We start from the raw sequence: 24,173 nt of genomic DNA, 5'->3' as shown, positions 1-24,173 counted from the left end.
GCAGTAAAGTAGCATCATTAAAAAGCGCTTCAGCCAAAATAAACACAAGTGGTCACAGATCCCGATACGTTAATCTGCAGATTACAGCATGTTAATCTGGGTCAGTTAGTCTATTACGGCCGGCCTTTCTGAGGTAGACAGACATCACTGAGGCGCTCGCTGCAACACTCCACTACAAAACAGGGGATGTCTAAACTTAAATATCTTTTAAAACACATTTTCATTCAGTAAAAAGTAAAGTACATGATATCAAAATATAATTGGCTTTATTTTGATATTTATCACAAATTGTGATCTGCAGACACGTGGCACCATTTACAAGCTACTGGTATGATGGTAAATAAACGTCAAATTGTAACCTGCACTGATTGATCGGCAAATATTAACCCATATTGACAAATATTGATATTTTTCAGACAATTAACACATTTAAAACCATACTTTTTTCCTTAAAATACCATATTTTTTAAATCAAGTCACTTCTAGCATGTTAAGGCCATGTTTAAGATCCCAGCCTTTGCTTTAAAACAGAGTGAACTACGGTAGGTGTGGAGAGTGAGTGGAGGTTGTCTAGATTTAGGCGACCCTGCTCTACATCCCTGCTAGTAGCTGTGTAATTCCAGCTAATGCGGATAATGCCCAGGACGCATTGCGCACGGCGCGCGCAACCTGCGACGCACAGCTCTCCTTTGATTTGAGGGAGCTCGTGTACCGGTAGAGAGGGCACGGCCGGTGAGATTATGTGATCAGAGTTAGTGATTATCTGTGCATGTAAAATGTAGTTATACAGTTTTTGTAAACTGTTTAATATGGAAATGTTTTTTTTTTCTTGGTAAGTATTGATTTCCCGCAGTTTCTTTAACACCTAATGAGACACCTGTTGGATTATCAGGCGCACAGGATCGCAGCAGATGATGAGAGTCGGAGGGGAATTTGAGGTAAGACTTCTTTTTTGGATTTTAAACATAAGCTCGCTTAGAAAACGCTCTATTCAATCCTTAGATACAGCCGAAGCAAACCCGCAGAATATTTAATATAATTTAGACATTACATGTAATTACCGGGGTTCTCTGCCTTGAATGCATCGTGTTCCTATTGATAAAATACTACTAAACCTTTGGTTGAAATAGTCCAAAGTTCCTCTTCTCTCTGTGCTGTGACAGTGACATCTTATTGGTCTTTGGAGAGCAGTTCTGAATAATTCATGGCCCTTAAGGACTTGTGTAACATATAAAATCAGACTGGCTGCTCATACTGATTCATTTGTACTGAAACATATCAGTGTAGCTTCCTCCTGATTTGCGTTCTCAGTTAATAGTCTCTTTAAATAAGTGACATATCCTCTCTTTACTCTGCCAACAAGCCCACTCTTTTACAGCTGTTGGGAGACAATGTGCCTCCCTCCGTTAGATTTTGGATTTCAAACTGCATCCTTTCATTGAATCCTCACTTAGACTATTTCAAATATTTGTACTGCAAGTAGAAAGTTTGAGACATTTCCACACTCATTTATAAATATTTTATTCTCAAGTAATCGTTTATTGGCTGCAGTTTGTATTTCAAAAAGCAAGATTATAGCTGTCATAATCTCTGCATTTTAACGCCATCCTCTTCCTTCACCTCGGTTGACTTGTTGTTTTTTGGCTCTCATTTGAGCTCATGATCTCATATCTGCTCTCTTCTGGGTCAAAGATGAGGTAGCATAGGATTCTGACCACAAATCTATTTGGATTGTTTTTGAACAGCCCTTTACATGCTTTATTGCATTTTAAAAGTTGACTCAAATTATTTGGAGTAAGATTGCTTTAAGTGCTCGACCTCAATGTAATTACGAAACTTGTAATGTGGATAACAGATTTGTTTTTTTTTTAATAGAAGTTTTGCAAATCTGACATACATAGATCTTTTTTTGGTTTTGCCAAAGCTTCTAATCTAAAATTACACTTTGTCCTCTCAACGCCTTGGGGAAAGTGTAATATAACTTTTGTCGCCATCTAGTGAGCTCAAACCCGCTTTTGTTTTTTTTAACTTGTAGAATATTCTTTGTGTTCCTTCTTGAGTGAGCAAGCAAGCTCAGAAACCTGCAAATCCTTTTATCCTGTTTCCACCACATGCTTTCATCACTGAGGTCAGTTACTCATCCTCTCCTGGCCTTACATAACCGCAAGCCGAGCTGCCTCTGCCCAGATTTAGAGGGATATCAGTTTGGAAGTAACGCGCCCCATTCATTTAGGTTCCCTTGACCTGGCCTTTATCCTCACGGACTCGTTTATTCTCACTTCTCCAGACTGATGCTGTTACAAATACAGGGTTCTGTGATGTTTAAATACAGATGAATGAATAATAAAACCTAAACCTAGAAAAGTAAGTTCCCTACTTGAGTGAATAAAATAAGGTTTGCAAATTAAATGCACACATAGAGGTTGTAAATGTCTGTAGGAAAGCCTAAAAGACAAATGTCCACTTTTCTCCAGGCAAACAAAACGGTCACTGTCTCACAAACACGTTGCCTTTCTGGAGGAAGTTGTCTTTGTAAAAAACAAGTATGTGACATCAAAATACTACACTGTATGTATTCTACTCTTGAATTGCACTGCATCTTTTCATTCTTTTGCTTAATGTTATTATTATTTTACATTCGTGTTAACAGGTGATTTAAAAGTACTTTGGTAGGTTACAGTTTCTAACTGTTGTCCTGCTCTGATTGTGGTCTGCACATGTGCAGTTTCCATGTTGTGTCAGTGCTCTTTGCCTCATGTTCCTCCGTGTCCGAGCGGCTAAAAACAACCCCTGAAAAACCAATTAAGCAAGGTTAGTAATCCTCTCCTTGCAGGCGGTATTGGCTGCCGCGTCACATACTGTACAGTATGTAAGACCAGCTTGGGCAAAACATACAGCATCCTGTGTCAGGACCTGCCTTCAGTTTTATAAACAAGAGCCTAAATTACTAAACTAATCAACATTTTGGTATTAAAAGAGTGATATTTACATCACAAATATTTCACAAACAATTTCTCTGACAGGATTCAAAATATCAAGAATGCTGTTATGTTGCACTACAACACCACCAAAATATGTTATTGAAAATGACCATTGTAACCTTCAATAACACAGTATGTCACACAGGGATATTGTGTCAGTTTGGAGAATGTTGTAGGTCATTCATGTATTCTTTAACCACCCCACCCATGTTCAAAAACTCAAGATTAACAGATTATTCTGTGACAAAGTAACCACAAGAATGACTCTACAGCTTCAGAGCCTGTTCCTGTTTTTACCTCAAGCACACAGTAGTTCAAAGGAAAATCTGGCAACTGAAACTAATTCTCTTTATTTGCTTACTTTTAGACTTTTAGACTTTAAAGTTTGAGTTGCTAATGCATAATGATCTGTAAACAAAGTACTATTTAGTCGTATTCATGTAGAAATATGTCAATTTTCTGAATTTGTGAAGAATGTTTAGTTTTCTGTTCACTGAAATGCTCAGTGTGTGTGACTTTAAGATTCAGAGTGAGATGAGGATCCAGGATGTATGAAGTGTATCAGGTGATAACTGGATTACAGACAGTCTCCACACGTCTCCTGCTCTGTTGGGCCTGTTTGACACTTTCACTTTGGTTTCATGTTTCTCATGTCAAGTCCTCGAGGGTCATTTTTATGAAGGACAATATCAAGCTTAACATGTCCAACCTTTGATTAAAGTAAGACTGTAAAGTAAGAGCTGAGTCCCTTACAAAATAAAAGATAATTGCATGTGGAATTTAGGGGCAGCTGCAGGCATCATGGACATGTAGTAGTTTGGTTTTATACTACAGTACTTTCTAGAGGACGCATTCCACACATGCACTTTCTTCTTTTCCCAAAACTCTGTGCGATTTCCCTCCATGAATTGTTACACATTTGATTGTCTTCATATTGTTTTAAAATTAATCTCAGAGATGTGGGTAGTGACTGATCTCTTTGCAAAGCTTGTCTTCAAATACAGCGTCCGATTTGCTTTTCCAGCACATGTACAGTTGTTGTCTTGGTAACCTAGTGTTTGCGTGTCACAGCAAATTGGGGGCACATGGATGTCGGACAAGGGCTGTCCTCGACCAAAGAAATTCTTCGTTGACTGACACACATGCTTTTGTTGACTAATCAATTAGACGATTTATTCTACAGATCTGTGAAACTGAGTTTCTCCACAAAGAATCATTCAGAATCGCCACTTTAAATGTGTATACCAGAGATGTGCTGATAAGCTTCTTATTATAAGTTCAGCATGAAAAACCTCAGAAGTGTCAACATTTCTCTTTCCACAGTTTATTCTTGAAAAAGGAATCTGGAAAGCTGCTTTCATGTGTGTTCTTATTTGTCAAAATACCATCTAGAGATTTAATATTAATAATGGAATAGATATCTCATTTATCTCTCAAAAAACAGCTGATAACAAGAAGGCGGGGAGTCTGAGGTCTGCGCTTTGAAATGGATTCATACGGATCTTCACTCAACCGCAGCCAATCGCTGGCGAGCGGCCTGGAGAAGTCTACACCAACGTGGAAGCCATCCCCCTCTCGGAGCAGCAGCACTGTGTCGTCCCGCCACTCCAGACAGGTAAGTCATAGTTCACCTGAATAAGACGATTATAGGTCTATGTATGTTATTGTTCTTTTTTAAAAGGGATTCATTGCTTTGTGTCAGTTAACATTTCCCCAGAATAACATCCTGACATGTGTTGCAGTTTTAGATGCTCTGTTTTCATTCTGAATTATAGTTCAATGTTTTGCATGAAACCACTGAGATTAGTGAGCCAGATGCTAAGTCTATTTATTTTAAAGGCAGTAAATGTCACAGTAAAATTAACATGATCTCCATCATCGTGTTATCCATCCATCCATCCGTCCATCCATCCATCCATCCATCCATCCATCCATCCATCCATCCATCCATCCATCTTCAGCCGCTTATCTGGTATCGGGTCGCGGGGGCAGCAGCTCCAGTAGGGGACCCCAAACTTCCCTTTCCATTGTGTCATGCATACATCTATTCTTCTGTGGCCTTACCCAGAAACTTTTCAAACAACACTTAAAAGAGTCTAAAAATAAAGAATACCAGTTCACAAATGTCATATTTTCAAATTTTTTGCGTATGCTATTGCAACCTACAGTACTAGTGATCCACCTTGCCGTCTTTTCTGAGCTTTTGAGACAAAGTTAGCTTATCCAAATTTATTTTCCTTTCATGAAAACTGACAATGTTAAGTCATTGTATGTATGTATGTTAAGTCATAGTATGTATGTATGTATGTATGTATTTATATATTGTATGTTCGTGAACTTTACACAATTTGTTGTTTTGTTGTTTGCATGTAAAAGGTCAAAACAGTTACTAAAAAAAAAAAGACTAAAAGTGGGTTTCCCGCTGTCTGTAGATTATCAAAGACTGGGAAGTGATTGACGACCTTCACGTAGAAATGAACGCAGAAGGCGACAACCCTCCCGACATGACCCCCCCGGGTATCTGTGAAGGATATCTCCTCAAGAGGAGGAAGTGGCCACTGAAAGGTTGGCACAAGGTGAGAAATCCGTCCACTCTGTCATCTTGTAAGCCAACATGTTGACTTTATCAACGAAGGTTTTAAAAATAAGATGTTTGATCTCTTTATCAGCGGTACTTTGTCTTGGAAGCAGGGAACTTGCGTTACTCCAAAAATCAACAAGATGTAAGTAAACTAAATTTTTTTCCATAGGATATTTTATCAACTAAATTAAACACATAAACATACCTTGTGTCCACTGAAGGTCTCCAAGGGAAGATTCCAGGGCTCCTTAGATGTCAGCCACGCCGTAATGTCGATAAACAAGAAGTCAAATCAGATTGACTTGGATGCAGGGGACATCCTCTATCACACAAAGGTAAACAGTTATTTTTCAAACTAACAATGACTGTGCCTTCAGATTAAAAAGACATATCTTTAACTTTTCTTTTCTCTCTAAGGCAAATAGCCACGAAGTCTTCTACATTTGGGTAACCAAGCTACAAGCCCACCGCCTGTACAAGAAGCATGAGGCGGCTAATGTTCCCAGCAGCTTCCTCCAGACTTTGTCCCATGGCATTGCAGCCGGACAAGCTCAGAAAAATGGAGATTTGGTGATTATCAAATAGGCAATAAAAAGTCAATAGTAACACACAACAATCTTTACAAGTGACCCAGATTAAGTCTTGTGTCCTCCCCCCTCTGGATTTACGTTAGCAGAGCTCTGCAGGCCTGGTGGATTCAGCTGGAGCACCAGCAGCAGTGCTGCCCTCAGATAACAATGCTGTGAACAGAAAAGTGTCGGCCTGGCTGCAGCGAAGTCACAACCCAGACTCCTGTGTTCAAGGTATCTGCCATATATTCCCAAATGCAGAGAAACAACATTCCCAAAACAATAATAAGTCTCATTATAGAAACACATTTTGAATAATGTCCGGATAGTCTTTGAAAAATATCAAAGTTATTTAAAGGGGAGATGTGAAGCCTATTGTGTCTCCAGAGGAAGTTGTGCGAAATCATTTAGGCGTTGACTAAGAATTTCTTTAGTCGAGGACTGCCCTAGTGTTGAGGTAGAAAGAAGTGAGCTTAAGAGATCTCTTCAGCCTGCTCCTTATCTCTACTGCATGCTAGAGACCCAAGGCTACAGTAGCTGCTACTAGCACGACACACCCCAAATCTCTGATGGATCTGCCTGTGCTTGAGTTGCATTGTGGGTCTTTAGGCACCAAAACAAGGAAGAACAAAGTGTGGAATAAATAAGACAACATCTCTGGTTCTGCTGCATTGATTTTTATATATACACAGTATTTTTTTTTTTAAACCGTCCATCGTCAGTAGTGTTATACTGTAGAAGTGCAATTATAAGCGTCTCTCTCAGGAAACACTGTCAAGAAAACAGCTATTGAAGTGTGCCTTGCATTTCTGTTTCTGGTGGTACATTTTGTTATTCCTCTGGATAAATAGACTTGTGTAAATGACGCAACATCATGTTAAGATGCTGTGTTGTTAATGTGTAGTTTTTTTTATTGTTCTAAAACTTAAAAACTAGCATAAATGTTGGGTTTTACTCTTTTATGTCATGACCACACAAATCCTACCTAATTATTAGTGACAGAAACTTAATAAATTAATATATACTGCTCATGTTTTCTTCCAGAGCTGAACCGTTGTCATTTGGACCTTACTGAGCTAAACCGCTTAATCCAGAAGCTGCAGATGTTGGAGGGGGGCCAGGCTTTCACTAACGGAGACCTGAAGCGCATCATTAGCACCCAGGTAGAGTTGTGTTCAGTTTGGAGCAGCTTTTTTCTGGGCAGCATCACATGAAATTAAAATTATTTATAAATGTTTTGATCCAGAATATCTCACTTGAGAAGCCGAAGAAGCCGAGGTCAGGGAAGATGTGGAGCCACTCTCGCACATTATCCCTGGGAATGGTAAGAAAGGTCTGTAATTTACTCTCAATTAGAATTTAGACCAAAAGACATCACGGGCACTGTTTTAACAATATCAGTTAATATCAATGTTTTAAGGTGATTTAAATTACTTATTGATTGAAACCATAAATAGTCTTTTTATTGGTAACTTATTGGGTTTAAAGGGTCTGTACTCGATATTCATGAAAAACCATATCGGCTGGGGTTGCCTTCCCATGACTTTCACAGACAGTTCCCCAACTCGTCAAATACTGACACTTTGTTACAGCCCTCAGCGACAGATGCAGTCACATTTACCGGCTATCAAACACAGAACAGAGAAACTCAGATCACAGCACAAACAGAGGGAGTGTGACTTTATTCTCTGCTCAGGACGCCCTTACTCCACTATATCTTTATAAAAGCAAATAGTTGTTTCTGCAAATAGTGGTTTCTGACCATCGAGTACAGACTCTTAAGTATTTGACATCCAAACCCTCCTGTAACATTTTTGGGCCTTTTTTTCTAATCCAAAGCCTATTCGTGGGATTACTAAATCGGTGAGTTGGCAATGGGCAGAGACAATTTGATTCATAAAAATGATTTAATGTTTTCCAGTTACACACTTGTTGTTGTAGCCTCCTGAAAATGAATTGTGACTGCATAAATAATGGACATAAAACAAGATTATAATGGTAAATGTGTTTTGTTTTAATTGCACTGAATGATGTTTCTGTGTGCTTTAGCCAAGTATATTCATAGTAGTCTTATTCAACCTCCAAAATTGAATAGATCAATCAAGTAATCCTGCGTTTTGTTTAGATTCTAGTAGTTCAGTAGTTTTCAAACCATGTTCTCTAGAAACCAGAGTGCTGTTGGTTGTCTGTCCTGCCAGCTAGTCAGAGTACTGCAGCTCTTTTCTTACCAAACAAACAGGACCGGATTTAATCATAAAATACCTTAGGACTGTGGTACTAGAGGTCCAGGTGTAAGCCATTAAAACAATTAGTTAACCTGATTTTCCAAATGTAAATGAGTCCTTGATTAGATGACTATTATTATATTGATGTAACTTCACAGTATAGCATTGGTTTTGCAGGGAAAGCACAGGTGTAACTAATTACCATTAATGATGACTATAATCCATTTTGGTCAATTTAATGGATTTCACCAGGATGATTATCACATAACACAATGCAACAACAATAAAACGATACAAACTGTATTGTAACTGTAACTGTAACTTTAAACTGTAATTGTACTGTTACTGAGATTAATGGACGTCCGTTACGTTCAAGCCGTTGCCAAATGAGTTGCTCCAAAGCTAATCCAGACTATCAGCTCCACACCACTCTTTCTGTATTTCATCCATTTCACTCCATCATGTTTTTCCTCCCTGTCCTCTTTGGCTACTAGCAATTGCGTGGGCAATCCCGGAAGGCGTGTATCATGTGGCCGTTACGCCAGTTTTGTTGTCATTACTTAGAATTCCTCATGGCGGCGGCATAAACTACGCACTATGGCTTTGAATTAGACACTCCTGTGTTTGACAAATCATATTTTTCTATGTGAAATATGATTATTAGCTTCATTGTCAAGAGTTAGAAGAGAGGATTGATAACATTCTCATGTTTGTACACTACATATGAAGCTACCGCCAGCAGCTGGCTATAGCTTAGCTTAACATAAAGACTTCCTACAGAGGGAAACAGCAAGCCTGGATCTGTCTACTAGCGCCTCTAAAGTGAACTGATTTACACATTATATCAATACTAAAACAGAGGTAATAAGAACAATAATAAATGAGTGGTTTTACGGGGAGGAGTATTTATTAGCTGATGACAACAAGACTCCAGGAAGTTACTACGCCTTTGAACCCAAATTGTCACATAACAAGGGACTTTGTTAAGGAAACCATTGAATAAACCAACTTCCATTCTCCTTTGTTCACCTTCATAGCTGTCCTCCAGTCACCTGGGCAGCTCTCCTCACCTCGGTGCATCAGTCCCCTCCATCCCTGACTACGTCTACTCACAGCTGTCCCCTCCCACTGCCACATCACCCGAGGGCAAGAAAATCCAGCAGGACATCTGCACCATATCGCTACGAGGTCAGAAAAAAACAGAAACATGCACACAGTTAGACAGGGTTCCTACAAGGTAGTATTATAGGTAGACGCGCAAAATCCAAGACAAGATCAGAGAGTCCACAGAGATGATTATGCAGAAGGTGAAATGTTACAAACGTCCATATTGAAAGAAATCGGAAATGAACATGCATCCAAATTTCCCCTGAAACTACTTCTGTTGTTATTCCTCTTCAGTGCTTGCTTCGCTGAAGACAGTGCATGAAACTCTGTCCCAGGAGAGGCAGAAGCTGCAGGAAGTCTGGGAATCTAACAACATCCATCAGTCCAAAACCGCTGAGGTATGATTCATGTTGAACCTGTCATCTGGATTCTCTGGGACATATTCCCTTCTGGACTTTGATAGCTGGTTTTCTTTGATCCTCATTCTCTTTCGTCCGTCGACAGCCTGCAGCAGCGAGGGATTCCTCCCACCGGCCTCCTTCAGTAGCCGATTCAGCTGCTGAGTATTTTGACGCCAGCGACATCCTTTGTGGTAGTTCCTCTGAGGTGTCTGATGAGTCAGGACTTAGTGATGGAAGCACCACCAACTCTGAGCCTGAGGAAGGACATGGTGGGTACATGTAGGACCTTCATTTATGCAAAAAAATTATTTCTTTTCATCTACTCAGCAGTACACAAACAAATAGGTTTTTACACTAAGAACTGTGATTTTTTTCCGCCTGGAAATTTTATATAAACTATTTTAATTTCTGCATTAAGACAATTCCTGATATGCCAATGTGTGTTTAAATTAACAAGGGGGATGTATTTGAATTATTTTGCTAACAAGGGGGGTAGCTAGAGTCCGACCCAGCTCATGTGTGCCCAAATACAACCTCACAACAGACTATTGTTCTTGTTGTTTCCTTAATAGAAATATCAAACTGCCCTTATGCTTTGATTAATATTACTTCCTTTCACCGACATTACAGCGTTGGCCACCCGGAAGTACCGTGCTAGCATTTCCAAGGCTCCTAACAGCTTCGTTCCCAAGAGCACTGGCCGGCGAACGACGCTGCCTGCCCACTGTCCTGACAACAGCCACGTGGGCCTCATGGCTATTCTCTACAATAACATAGGCAAGTCCCACCACTCTGCTGTTACACAGACTTTATTTTTGAAAGAGCAGTTTCCTTATGTGCGGTGTATTTCCTTAGGTAAAGACTTGGCTCGAGTGTCCATGCCTGCTGCTCTCAACGAGCCCGTTAACCTGCTGCAGAGGCTGTGTGAAGAGCTGGAGTACAGCGAGCTGTTGGATATCGCCAGCAACACATCGGACCCCTACCAGAGGATGGTAAGACTATTCACACACGTTTATGTAATATGACCGAGTCAGATTGTCGTAAATGATGTTGTAGCAACCCTGATAAATTTGCACCGGCTAAGCAGGTAATAATGTTTCCTAGAAGTAGGATTCAGACTCATGTCCAGGAATGTTGCAGTGCACCTGTCTTTACTTTTTTTAAACTGACCACATTAAAGCAGGAAAATGGCTGCTTGTTATCTTGATGCTGTACACAGAATCATCCAGCAACAGGCTGTTACATGAGTAATGAAGTGACTTTGTCATATACTGTATATTTACATATAAACATACAATAGCAATCAGATATTGGATATGCAACAACCAACAACAATGTCTTTTACCACCCTCATCCTCCCAGTTGTCTCTAGATTGAGTTAGAACAACACACACACTCTTGTATTTGATCTCTTACAGGTTTACATTGCTGCCTTCGCTATCTCTAGTTACTCCCCTGTAACATTCAGAAACCGCTACAAGCCCTTTAACCCGGTGCTGGGGGAGACCTACGAGTGCATCAGAGAGGACAAGGGCTTCCGCCTCATCAGTGAGCAGGTATCTCACAAACAGGATATTTATTATAGGATATTTTATTCAGGAATATCATTAGAGCTCTGAGTGGCTTCTACAGGGGACCATTCTGACTTACTTCTACTATTGGGAAAAGATGATGAGGAGTTACTATTTAATCCCCTCTTGGTAAATTAAGATGAATCATCCGTTTGTGTAAGTGAGCAGCTCAGCCACACAGAGCTGCGCAAATCAACTCTGAGTGATTTATTGCTTTAATTAATGGTGGTAACTAATCATGCTATCAAAAATAATTATGTAATAATAATTTATTTTAATGTGATAGCAATTAAGTGAAAGGGAATGAAATGTCAGTCCTTGACAAAGCAATTTATTTCTTGAACAATATCTTAACAATACAGCTTCTAACATGATTTCAGGTAGGCCCACTGAAATTTAAGTGGCCTGTTATACAGTTACTATTGTGTGTTTGTTTAATTTTAGAGCAATTTCAAGACGCAATATGTAATAAATCTCATAGCTCAAGAAACTGAGGTGATTACACAACGTTTTACAGTGATGCATATTCCTAAGTGAAGCAATGTAGTATTTATAGTATCATGATACAGTGACTTCTGTTAATATCATTGATTACATGTCATAGTATGTGATCAAAATCAGAAATACTTTATTGATCCCCAAAGGGAAATTCTCTTTCCTATGGCAGGATATTGACAGTTGATAATTAAAAATATCTGGAGGTTTGAAATTAGAAAGATGTGATCTTTCCAGACCTTTGTAGCCTGCTGCTCATCTCTGCTGCAGGCTGGAGGCGCCAGGCTACATTAGCCGCTACGAGCGTAACACACACCTACTGTATGTCTGACTAAACTGTCTGCAGTTAAAGTTTCAGTTAGAGTTGCATTTTGGGTTAAGAAGGAACCAGGTTTTGACAGGAAAAGAAGAATGTGTGCAATTTAAAAGATTGTTCTGCTGCTAAATTGGTGCAGTGCTCTTTTTAGGACAAATGCACAGATGTAATGTAATAAATATGTAACAGTCTCGTTGATGAAGATAACATTTTAATTGAAAGTGAAAAAGCTTTACATCTCTTTTACTTTTTCTTCCAAACTCATGTGTAGTGTAAGTATCCATTTTATATTTTTGACAGACTTTTTGTTACTTTACCAGGTCTGCCACCATCCCCCCATCTCTGCCTGCCATGCTCAGTCAGAGAACTTCACCTTTTGGCAAGGTGAGACTCTCCTTTTTATCAAACCAAATACTTGATTAGGGTTTCAGTCAGTGGTCTAAGGCAAGTAGTCTAGGCAAAAGTTAGAGCTGCTTATAATGTATATTCTCAACAACACTTGTTTATTTATATTCCTGAACAGACCAGCGATGGAAAAACAAATTCTGGGGGAAGTCACTGGAGATTCTGCCAACAGGAATGGTGAATGTCACTCTTCCAAGGTAAACAGTCTACACCTGGCATTACACTGGCCATTACATGTAAGTGAACATCACACTTCATGTGGAGCGATGAAGGTTCTCTCCTTCAGAAATCAATGAGACATGAAACACTTCCCTACATATCCTCGTTTTAAAAGGACACAATCAGGCACAACCAGAGCCATAGTATTTGGCCGTGTATACATCATGATGTGGTGCTAGCACAATTTAGGATTTCCAAAATAAATCCAAAAAGGTTTTCATTGGCAAATTTAGGAGAGAGAGAGGTATGACATGCAGCAAATGTCCAGGGCTTGAATCAAACATAACATGTTGCATTTATAAGGTTAGGCATCCAAACCATTAGGCTACCAGGCATTTAACTAATAATTCATTTCTGTATGTCAATTTTTTTGCTCAATAAAAAAAATTGGAATTTTGTTGTTGTTGCTCATTTGGTTCAACCAACAGTTCAAAATGGAAATAGATTCAGTTTACAATGTGAAAATGAAATAAAGAAAACCAGCAAACATTCATACTTGATAACTCTCTTTTTTGATTTGATGTTTTGTCCAGGTATGGTGACCACTATGAGTGGAACAAAGTAGTGACCTGTATCCACAACGTCTTCAGTCAGCAGCGTTACCTCGAGCATTACGGAGAGGTCACCATCCGTAACCTCAACAGCAACTTCTGCACCTGCAAGATCACCTTTGTCAAGGTGAACGAAACGACTTCCTGCACCACTCAGCTCTTTTCTCTTTTCTGTGATTGGATATTTTAGGGTTTTGACTGACAAGTTTGTATGTTTTTGTAGTCCCGTTATTGGGGTTCAGACACAAACAAGAATGAAGTGCAGGGCACGGTGCTGGACCAAAGTGGGAGTGTCATTCACCGGTTCGGAGGTCTGTGGCACGAAGGCATCTACTGTGACACCCTGCCCACTCCGAAATGTGTCTGGAAGCCAAGTGAGTGTGTGACCATTGCAAACAAGACTGAGGACATGTTTGCTGACGTGTTTGTCCTCAAGGTTTTTAAGATTCTGCTTTAGAGGTTAAGGGTTTAAATGGAAACAGTCCCCGTTGCCAAAACTGCTAATCAGCATAAACCCAGGCGTCACGTATGTGCAGCAGCTCACCGGAGAAGCTTCTGTCACCCCACAGATCCCCAGCCAAAGGATTACATGCTGTACTATGGCTTCTCCAGCTTCGCCATGGAGCTAAATGAACTCCCCCCCGACCTGAAGCCTCTCCTTCCTCCGACAGACAGCCGTCTGCGCCCAGACCAAAGGTGAGGCGAGCTGGAGAAAAGAAATCAACATATAATCCAATGATGGTAGAAGCAATTTACCGTCACAAAAACATTGGATTCAGTGTTAAATTATTCTTTAAATTCCTCTGCTTTTTGTAGGTTGCTGGAGGATGGAAAGGTGGATGAAGCTGACATAAAGAAAGATGAGATAGAGGAGTTTCATAGAGAGCGGAGAAAAGAGCTCTCCAAATTGGGGGAAGAACATGTTCCACGTTTTTTCAAGTAAGTTGAATTATTTAAAAATTCTGGTTATGGACAAACAATTACGCCCTGTCACAACAAAGTGAGTAACTTTTATGTTTTAAAGGGTTCGTTTGCATACAAACAAACCGATGGAGGCATTGCAACTCCTGTGTTCTGGGAGGTAAAATTACTATTTTTGTCAAAGGAGTCTGGTGGCTTTAAAGAGAGATAATGGCTTCAGTTCCCTGCTTGCAAGGTAAAGCGGTGAAAATATGCTAAATAGTGTTCACTTAAAGTTTTTTTTGTTTAGTGTCTAAAATGCATTAGTACAATAGTACATTGCTTAGCTTCTGTGTCGGGACTCCTGCCAGCTTCTCCAAACTGTTATATCAGTATTGAGTTCACTATGATATGATGACGAAGCAAAGCCAATTCTCACAATTCAGAACCTGGAACTATTAAATATCTGGCATTTTTGCGTGAAAATGTAATGAAATGGTTGATCAATAAACCGTACCATGGCAATTTCATTTCCATATTGCTCAGTATTCTTACATTCTTATAGATAATTGATTTATAGATTTGATTTATGGTGATACAGCTGAAAAGAAGATACCACATGGTCTTCTCACATTGTTTCTGTGCAAATACATTAATTGTATCAAATTAAATTTGTAAATGATTACTTTCTTTTTCAGAAAAGCCAAAGATTCCTGTGGACGGGACGTGTGGTTGACAAACGGGACGTACTGGAAGCTCAGAGAGAATCCAGGTTTTGCTAATATTGAAAATATAACTGTCTGGTGATGAGACGACAGCGACGAGCGACGCCAGACTAAAATCCCATGTGAGTGAGAGAGCGAGAGAGAAATACCAGGGCGGATAAACGGCTCTGAGACACGTGCAGAGTGGAGATGGTGCTGCTGGTTTCTCTTCTCGTTCCTTCTGTTGGCCCATGACTGGTTCATGGGACCCCTCAGCCCCTGTAGTCCCATCAGACCAGTCAGCATCCAGCACAGGTGAACTGGTCATCACGATCACTTTTATAATGCATTTTATCATTCTTTTTTTTTTTTTAGACTACTTCAGTCAACACATATACAGTATGTGTTTATATTTTTGAGAATTTCACAGTTTTTTGCAGAAAAGATGCATGAACATGAACAGTCAGGTTAGTTACAAGCCTTTTGTGTTAGTTTATTTATTGTAAACATTTATTAAAATCATATCCTCCTTCTCAGCCAGTTTACTTAACGTTTTATGATGGGTACATTGGTTTCATCTTCTGAGGTTTATGCTACAGTTAGGGCTGGATTACCAACTGAGCAAAGCTGGCACCAGCCACAGCGTCCCAGACCAGGGGGCCAGTCGGTAATTGTGATAATTTGATTTATTTGACTATTAATTTACTAACATGAATCTTGCAACTTTTGTGTGGGATCTTCATGGTTGATTGCACTTATTGTAAGTCGCTTTGGATAGCAGCGTCCGCTATGATGTGTTACAAATTGGTTTGGGAATATGCTCCACTAAATCACAATAAAGATAAGAACCTTAAATCTACAGTTAATTATCACCAGAATCTGCAGCCTCCCTCAGCATCACAGGGACTTTCAGCTCATTGTTCATCCGTCCGGCCACAACTTTACTGTTTTAGTTCAGCCTAACCCGTCAGATAGCGTCGTTTGCAGAGAAAAAACCCTCTGTACACCACCTGCTCAGCAGCAAACCGCAGACACAGTTAACTCTCATGTTGTCCTCGGGTCAGATTGACCTGTTTTCCTATATCAAAATAATACTACCCAAAATAACATGATTGATTCCACACAACGCTCTTTGGCAAGTACAAATCTCTACTTTCATTAATTTTGGGCTGTCTTATTCAATTTTATAACATTTGAAAAACAAATTGAAGTGTTTGTGAAATAGTATTGAGTAAAAGTTGACATATTCCAGTCTGTGATTATCCATCAACATCCATTCCTTTAACTTTAGTCTAAATAATTCCTAATTTCTGCTTTTCTAACTCAAACAATAGGTATAATTTCCCATAAATGAGGACCATAAATTCCAAAAATAACTGTAAAACTAAAGTTAGGAAGTTAGTGTTACGTTGTGTTAAACGTAAAAAAAAGTGACAAACATTGAAAAAAATGATTTTCAGTTTTGACGGGGAGTCAACACAAGGGTTAGAGACTAGCTGGTGAACAAATTGGAGCATTTGTGCAGATAAAGAGACAAATATCTCCCTCAGGAGTTGGAAAAGACCAAAAACAGGTAAAAGAGGGAGAACCTCATCAGAAACCCGGCACCAGATGAAGGATGATTAGTCGATCGACAGAAAATGAGTCGACAGCTGATTAGTTCTTTTTTTTTTAAGCAGACCTTTTCTGCTTTCAGCATCCCAAATGTGACGATTTGATGCTTTTCTTTGTCGTACATGGTAGTTAACTGAATATTTTTGTGATTCGGACTCTTGGTCGGAGAAAACAAGATATCTGAAGGTGACACCTTGGGACGTGTATTTCTCACTGTACCAATTAATCAATAATTAAAGCTCTAGTGCGTAGTTTCTGTGTCCCCCATGAGGAATTCTAAGTAACGACAACAAAACTGTCCACCTGATTCAAGCCTCCCAAGACCGTATTTTGAGGCTTTTAGAGAATCTAGCCCATGACGGCCAATCACAGGTCCTTTCAGAGGGAGGCTGTTCCTATTGCAACGTCTTGTTTTTCTTCAACATGTAATTTATTATTTAACGAATTACAATAACCAACTTTCAGTATATACAGATATTTATAAGAATATATGAAACTGTATTTCTATGCCATTGATAGTGAATATAATATCCAACTGGTTGGAAACATGTACATGTTCATTAAACTGTCGACAACACAACTGTTTTTATTTGTCAGTGGCATGTGTCAATTCATTTATGAAAACTACACTTGACTGCAGGTAAATGTATACGCACGGTAAGTAAGACTTTTGTTTGAAAATCGATATTATGGCACAAATTAATTTTCACAAATTTCCTGTTCAGCTGATCAAAAGTTCTACTTCCTTTAAATAACAGAAACCCATCCAAACAGACAAGACAGGTAACGTGTAAGCTTTAATTTCATGAATAAAAAAACAACAATACGATACACAATTATGCCACCTTTTAATAAATAACAGTTTTTCTCATTCAGAAATCTTCATATCTTATTTTTGCATTTTATAAGCTTCGATTGAAGGAGTCAGAGGAGCTTTAACGCTCCCTCGACAAACATGGATCACACACACAAAAATAACATGCTTGACCTCATCGCCCTCCTTCACTCCTCTATAGCAATATTATACAGTAAAATCTCTGGAAGTACAGTTCCCACACAGTCTTTTGTTCTCCTACTGAGGGAAATATTTGCTCAAGGGAAGCACAGACTCATGGGAAGTGGAGGTAATAGAGGTTTAACATCAGGGATTGCTGAAGGTGATTGTAATGGCTGAGATATCCAGTGGGGGTTGTTCCTGAGGCGTCTGAAAGCATTTCGCTGCTGTGTGATGTAGGTGCTGGAGGGGATCACGAAACAAACCAACAGCACATTTAAATAAATAAGCCAGTGATAACGTCAGACTTTGCTCTCATTGTTTCTGAAATGCCATCGGTAATTTGCTTTCTGTTAATTGCACTTGAAACAAGAATTGTCCATCGCACACCTTCATGCAGCTTCATCACCACCACAGAAACATGTATTAGCATATCTTTTAGAAAATTACAAACAATGTTTCCATTCTTTTTTTCTGCATAAAATTAACACTTTGCTACCATTTAATTACTTTGTTATTGAAATGTTCAGGTAGAAGACTGAACCGTCAGACAGATTGTCCTATTTGCATCATTGTTAAGATCATTTTGCCAAATACTGCAGTCCCAGTCTTTACACGATTATATAAAAACCAGCTCGGGTCACAAAAGAACTTGGATTTTATGTCGACATGTGAAACCTTAATAAGGAAAAACAGATCTAAACCAGCGTTTAAACAATGTAGGCCAACCCTTACATATTGACCAGGCACCAATAACAAAACTACAAAATCATTTAATTATTTGGATCTTTCATATTTTATCTATTCAGTTAACTGTTTCTGAAGATTTCATTTCCCAACATGCTGCCGGGAGGGGAACTCCATTAGTTTAATTTACGATGGCCTAACATTTAAATATTTTGAGTGTGAAAATAGTGCATCCAGCTTGTAAAATACACACCATAAGTTGCTTTCAGTACTGTACAAGCTCCCCCTGGTCCCCTAACCCCCCAATTCTCTGAATTAATCCAGGTGACCTGACCCCAGTGTCTCAGGGCTGTGGTATGTCTCTTCATTAGTGAAATGTTAGATGGTTGAATTCTTTTACTTCTTTTTACTGGGAAAGAATAGTTCAACATTTTGGGAAATATACTTTTTCACTTTTTTGTTTGACAGATAGATGAGAGGTTTCATGTTTGTACGATAAAAAAATTGTTTAGCATAGCCACTTAGCTTAGCTTAAAGACAGAAAATAAAGGGAAACAGCTTGCCTTACTCTGTCCAACGCACCTATAAGTTCACACATTTACACTTTGTATCTTGTTTGTTTTATCTGTACAAAAACTCAAGTGTAAAAATTTGTACAAATACAGTACACTACCAACTGCTGGTTCCACTCAGAGAAACTCATGTTAGGCATTTCAAGAGTGCACATTTGTTTTTTAATTTCATCTCTCCCTCAGAAAAGACTAAAGTAACCTTGCACTGCACCAAGCGTGTGGCGGTCTGTCGCCTCCAGTGTTGTCTGAGGCCATTAGCACACCTGGTGAGGAATGAGGAGCAGATCTCTTATCAGCGCCGACTGCGGCCTCACTCTTCATTTCTGTCACCAGGCTGGGAGCCAGGACTCTTGTCAGCCAGTGTCACGGCATGATAGGCCCGAAGACTAAGGGGGAAATTCAGAGTGTCTGTCTGGTCACGTTGTGCTTCCTGTTTATTGGGGGTCTGAGGGTGACAGTACCTCGTCTGTTTACCTACAGGTGCATGAAGCCGGCCTGATTGACCCACTTTTTACTTGTCTGCAGCTCTGTTGCTCTGCTCCTACTGTATGGGAAGTGATCGGGAACAACCGCAGCACCACATCAAAAAAAGATTACGATGTATAGATAGTCACAATGGGAAATGTAATGTAGTTTAATAGGAATACTGTGGTTTTGTTCGTGCACAGTGGGTGCAGTTTGTGCTTTAGGCGGCCACAATTCCCTCTTTCACTACTGTTTTCCAGTTACATTGTTATAGATGCTGGTATTGATTGTGGCATTTATATGTGTGTACTGTGTAGTGACAGGATCATTTTTACATCCACGGATTGCAGCAGGGGGCTAGGCCTTTGTTGTAACTTTTTTCACTCTATGAAACCAAGCAGTTGGCCTTCAGGTGAGATTTTATCATGTCCAGCTTTTCCATGTTAACTGTCCGTGTGCTTGGACATGGATCAAATCCCATTACAGTGCAAACAGACATAACTTACAACTCTGAGATACCCTGTCAATACCAAGAAGGGCAGCAGTTGAGTATGAAATGTAAATTGTAACCCCAGATTTTAAAAGTCAAAGGAACTTCACAGATATAAGCTCTTCTTTTACACTTGTCAGATATGTTGGGTTGTCTCCTTTTGTAAGGACTTGTTAGTAATTTCTGCTGCTGTGGTTGCTGATTTATTTCACACACACACACACACACACACACACACACACACACACACACACACACACACACACACACACACACACACACACACACACACACACACACACACACACACACACACATCTTTTATGCTGGCTTGAGTTCAATTTGCGGCTGTGCTTCAGAACCTGCTTGCCAAGCCCTCCTAACCACCTGATATCAGTTCACTCTGACACTCTGCAGTCTGCAACACTCCTCTGTCGCCACTGGTGGGCGCTGCACCACACAACTTGAGCCGGATTTGAGGAGAAGACTGTGTGTGAAAGGTAATTTCTGCTCAGAATCATCAGTGAGGAAATGACCGTGAGCATATTGTAAGTATGTGTGAAAGGTTGAGGGTGAAACGGAAGAGACAGACAAAGACAAGGCAGATCAAAAGAGACAGAGAGAGTGTTTTGATGCAGGAAGAGCAGACAATCCCTGCAGGCGTCTGTCAGCAAACAGATATGCAGATCATTCCCCCCCCCCCACCAAATCTCCAAATGTTTCAAAGGCTTAAGTCACAGGTCTGTTTGTCCGTTTGGTGTTTATGTGACTGCAGGGCGGTTCTCCAGTCACATCCACTTCTGTTCAACACTAACTTTGACAGTAACCTTGGAAGTTGCTCCTGTAATCATGTTGAGAGGGGGACTTTACAGAGAGGCTGGCCACACTTTGACATGACAGCAGTCGAGGCTGCGCGTTCTGTGGTGTGGTTCTAGGATTTGTCTGCATCAAAAAACAGATACTGTTCCAGCCCTTTATCATGACCTGACCGGACAGACCAATGCATGTTCATGAGGGCGGTGTGGGAAGACGCTGGGAGAGAGACTGTGGCGACTGTGTGAGGCCTTCAGTGGGTGTAATAGCCATAGTAGTCTGCATCGCTGTTGCTGTCCTTCTCACAGACCTCTCCGCTGCGCGGGGGCGGGGAGTTTTCAGTGCTGGACGTGTACGGCGACACCCTCCTCTTCTTGCTGTCCCCCACGCCGCCCTCAAACAGGCCCGAGTCGGCCGAGGCTGCTGATGTCACGGATGAAGGTTCGAGCCAGGGGTCCTCTACCACCACCTCCACAGTGTCTTTGGGCTTGTCGTGCATCAGGGACGGCTGCAGAGCTTCTAGGAGCGAGGGTGGATGCAGCCTGGGGTTGCCAGGTGACGTGGAAGAAGATGAGGAGGAAGAAGAGGAGGATAAGGGTCTAAACCAGCCCAGACTGGGTCCAGGCTTACTCGGGTGGCTGAGGTACTGAGGGGTGGGCCGGCTGGTGGTCCAGCCCGCTGAGGTGGCTCCTGATACAGACACGCTAGTAGAGGCAAAAGGATGGTCTGGGTAGTAGCTGAGGGCAGGGTGGGCAGATGTCTGCAAGGGGAAGGGCTTGTAGAAACCGTTTCCGGAGAAGTCCCCCTCATAGGAGGAAGTGAAGTCGAGCCGAGTGGAGGCCACACCCTGCTGAGGCGGCAGGTACCAGCGGCTGTGAGGACCAGGGCTGGCGGACGGGTCTTTGTGCTGCTGGCCCATGCTGTAGAAGCGGCTCTGAGGCAGGGGGCTCATGTACTGCTCAGACAGGTAGCCCTGGGGGTAGCAGCTCCCTGGCAGCAGCTGCTGGCTCTCTGGAGGGGAGGGGGTGAGCCGATCAGAGTCGGGAGGAGCGTACAGCCTAGGCAGCAGAGAGGAGGAGGGGCAGAGAAGAGAGTGTGAGAAGAGACACAAAAAAGAAGGTGTTATTTCCTGCACAAACCTCAAACTATCTATCAAACATCTCACAGCCCCTCACACCCTGTCATTGCAACATGCTCGAGCAGCGCAGTAATTGCATCTAATCCAATCTTAAACAACTGTTTAGTACCAGAAGTAATCCAGTCTCACTATTCACGGTGACATAATGCATTTATTTTACAACTACAGCTTATTAAAAATAATTTACTTACGTGTCGTAATTGTCACGGAAACCTTTAGCAAAGGGGTTGTGGTCTATTTTCAGCTGAGTGATCTGTGTGAGGAATAGGAGGAGGGCAACGACAGAATGTGGGCAGAGGAAGAAGAGAAAGAGTGAGCAACCATGTAAGAGAAACAAGAGAGCAAAAAGAGAGGAGGTCACTGACTAATAATTAATGAGGCTCACACATAATTTCTTTTCTTGTGTGTGGATAGTTAACATTTAGAATCAGAGGGTGGGTACACATATAGGGATAGAATTAACGTCACACCAACACGGCGAGTGTATGTTGCGTTGGATTACAGTATAACACAATGTATTTGAACAGCTGTTAAGATATACTATATACAGAACATACTGAGGAGGAGTGAGCGAAGGTCCTCAGGTCAGCCGAGGTGACTGTTAGTTGAACTTAGTCACTGTATAGTGACCCATGTTAGCTTGTAGCAATGTTAATTAGTGTGTTTGTGCATTTTGATGCACACACACAGGAATAAACCAAAGTTTGTATCTGAAGCAAGGCTCTGACAAGAATCATTGAACTCTAGACCTCATAAAGATGGAGGATGAGATATGTTATGGTGTTATGAAATCAGTAGTTCTTACAATGAATAAGTGTGTACATTAGACACAAGAGAAGTGAGACTTCATAACATAACTTGAACTACATACATAACTAATTTCTTCCTAGGCTTTTTCCAAGTAAAAAATGATTAAATAAAAAAGATTAACCTGAGCTGAGGTTGACCCTAATTTACAAAGAATCAGTACACGCAAATCTGGCGTCCTGTGATTGATGTGACTTACATCGGCGTTCTGATAGGCGGTGACAGCGATGAACTGGGTCTCCGGGAAGACGAAGGTCTGAGCTTTGGATGACAGGAAGGGATCCTCGGAGCCGTCCTCCTTGACCTCCACGATGTGCAGACGAGGCTGGTACCTGTGGAGCGACTGGAGCACGATCATCTGGAGAGGAGAGAGCGGCCAGGACAATCTAATATTTGGTGTGTTTCACATTTTATTTTGCCATTATTATATTGAAACATTGAAAATAATCAGACTAATCAAATGTGAAGGCAGAGAGAAAGCGCTTGGCTGGATTCAAACCAAAGATACTTTCTAGATCTCTTTTCCACTGTCACACCCAATAGTGTTTTTTTTTCTCAATTTGTCAGAAACATGATACAGAAAACGAACATTGTACGTAAAACCTATTTATTTGTGTACATTTTTAAAGATAAATAGGCCTAAAAAGAAGTGGTTTAAGAAGCTCTCGATATGATGCTTGTATGTGGGATTATCAGAGGAAAGACGAAGGGTAGAAGGCAGACAACAGGAAGCGGTACCTGGGCCACGTTATTGGTGCTGCCCTTGTTGTTGGTGAGTTTGAGTTTGCTGAAAGACACTTCTTGTCTCATCCAGTGGGCTCCTGTGTTGGGAGAGTCCGGGTGCATGTACATCCGGTTCCCTGTAAGACCAAAACCACGCCGTGAAGAACTTTATAACATTTTGGAAGTATTTCTAGCCTGGAAAACTACTAAAAAAAAGTATTTTTTACACTTTCAGCCACTTGAATATGCATGAATCTGCAAAGCTGCATGTTTATTTAGATGTTCAAATATAACCCCCCCATGTTAACACAACTGAAATTAATACTTAAATTACTGCTTATTTGTAATTTGATAGACACGGTAGTCTTTGCAAGCAGTAAAATCCGTACACTACAAAAGATCCAACAGGCAACATCAACAGGTGTAGATATTGTGGATGTTATTGGCTGCCAATGTTTGTTTAAAACAATAAGTCTCTTTTATGTGGCTGATTGAGTTTGACAAGTGGGAGGGTGAGAAGCTGCTGAAAAAACCCTTTTTCATCATATCTGATCTAAAATGAACCCTCATGTTGTCTTCCCCTAGACCAACATTTAGTTATCCTGGGTCAAAAGGTTAAGTTAAAACCTCCTTAAGACACTTTTGTCCCTTTTCCCAAAGTTCTTTGTCGATTTCTTTTGACATTTTTGTTGTTGTTGTTTTGACTACGTTTTTGAAGCTTTCTCCGACATTTGTTGTCATTTTTTGACATTTTCTAACTTTACCCGAACTCCTTACTCACTTTTTACAATGTCTTTGTTTTTCCCCATATTTCTGTCACTTTTTTCAGCGTTCTTACATTTTTC

The 24,173-nt window shown here is 40.5% G+C and overlaps 2 protein-coding genes across 4 annotated transcripts in view; one reads left to right on the top strand and one right to left on the bottom strand.

Annotated features, from left to right (window-relative positions):
* The first annotated feature begins 530 nt into the window (after positions 1 to 530).
* Positions 531 to 15,157, top strand: osbpl7 (oxysterol binding protein-like 7). 3 transcript variants are annotated; one of them, XM_032502983.1, is made up of 23 exons: positions 531 to 938; positions 4,426 to 4,596; positions 5,414 to 5,557; positions 5,651 to 5,704; positions 5,784 to 5,897; positions 5,980 to 6,132; positions 6,239 to 6,365; positions 7,176 to 7,294; positions 7,378 to 7,464; positions 7,971 to 7,994; positions 9,394 to 9,544; positions 9,758 to 9,861; positions 9,968 to 10,133; positions 10,495 to 10,641; positions 10,720 to 10,856; positions 11,283 to 11,420; positions 12,567 to 12,630; positions 12,770 to 12,848; positions 13,404 to 13,548; positions 13,645 to 13,795; positions 13,991 to 14,117; positions 14,238 to 14,360; positions 15,020 to 15,157. In XM_032502983.1, exons 2-23 carry the CDS (start codon positions 4,468 to 4,470, stop codon positions 15,126 to 15,128), a joined length of 2,592 nt encoding a protein of 863 aa, XP_032358874.1. In that variant the 5' UTR covers positions 531 to 938; positions 4,426 to 4,467; the 3' UTR covers positions 15,129 to 15,157. The 3 variants fall into 3 exon arrangements, with proteins under 3 accessions (XP_032358874.1, XP_032358877.1, XP_032358875.1); XM_032502986.1 differs by lacking the exon at positions 7,971 to 7,994 and having other exon boundaries at positions 7,378 to 7,455; XM_032502984.1 differs by lacking the exon at positions 7,971 to 7,994.
* Positions 15,158 to 17,473: 2,316 nt separating this feature from the next.
* Positions 17,474 to 24,173, bottom strand: part of tbx21 (T-box transcription factor 21) — a 21,854-nt gene continuing 15,154 nt past the window's right edge. The window contains exons 3-6 of the mRNA XM_032502987.1: positions 23,344 to 23,465; positions 22,805 to 22,963; positions 21,990 to 22,051; positions 17,474 to 21,718 (exon numbers count right to left, since the gene is read on the bottom strand). Coding sequence (XP_032358878.1) covers positions 20,914 to 21,718; positions 21,990 to 22,051; positions 22,805 to 22,963; positions 23,344 to 23,465 — 1,148 coding nt within the window. The 3' untranslated portion in view covers positions 17,474 to 20,913. The remainder of the gene's footprint in view (positions 21,719 to 21,989; positions 22,052 to 22,804; positions 22,964 to 23,343; positions 23,466 to 24,173) is intronic.

This window comes from Etheostoma spectabile, chromosome 21, assembly GCF_008692095.1.
Source record: "Etheostoma spectabile isolate EspeVRDwgs_2016 chromosome 21, UIUC_Espe_1.0, whole genome shotgun sequence".
Taxonomy (NCBI): domain Eukaryota; kingdom Metazoa; phylum Chordata; class Actinopteri; order Perciformes; family Percidae; genus Etheostoma; species Etheostoma spectabile.
The sequence above is the reverse complement of the archived record's forward strand: the minus strand, read 5'-3'. Positions and strand labels throughout refer to the sequence as shown.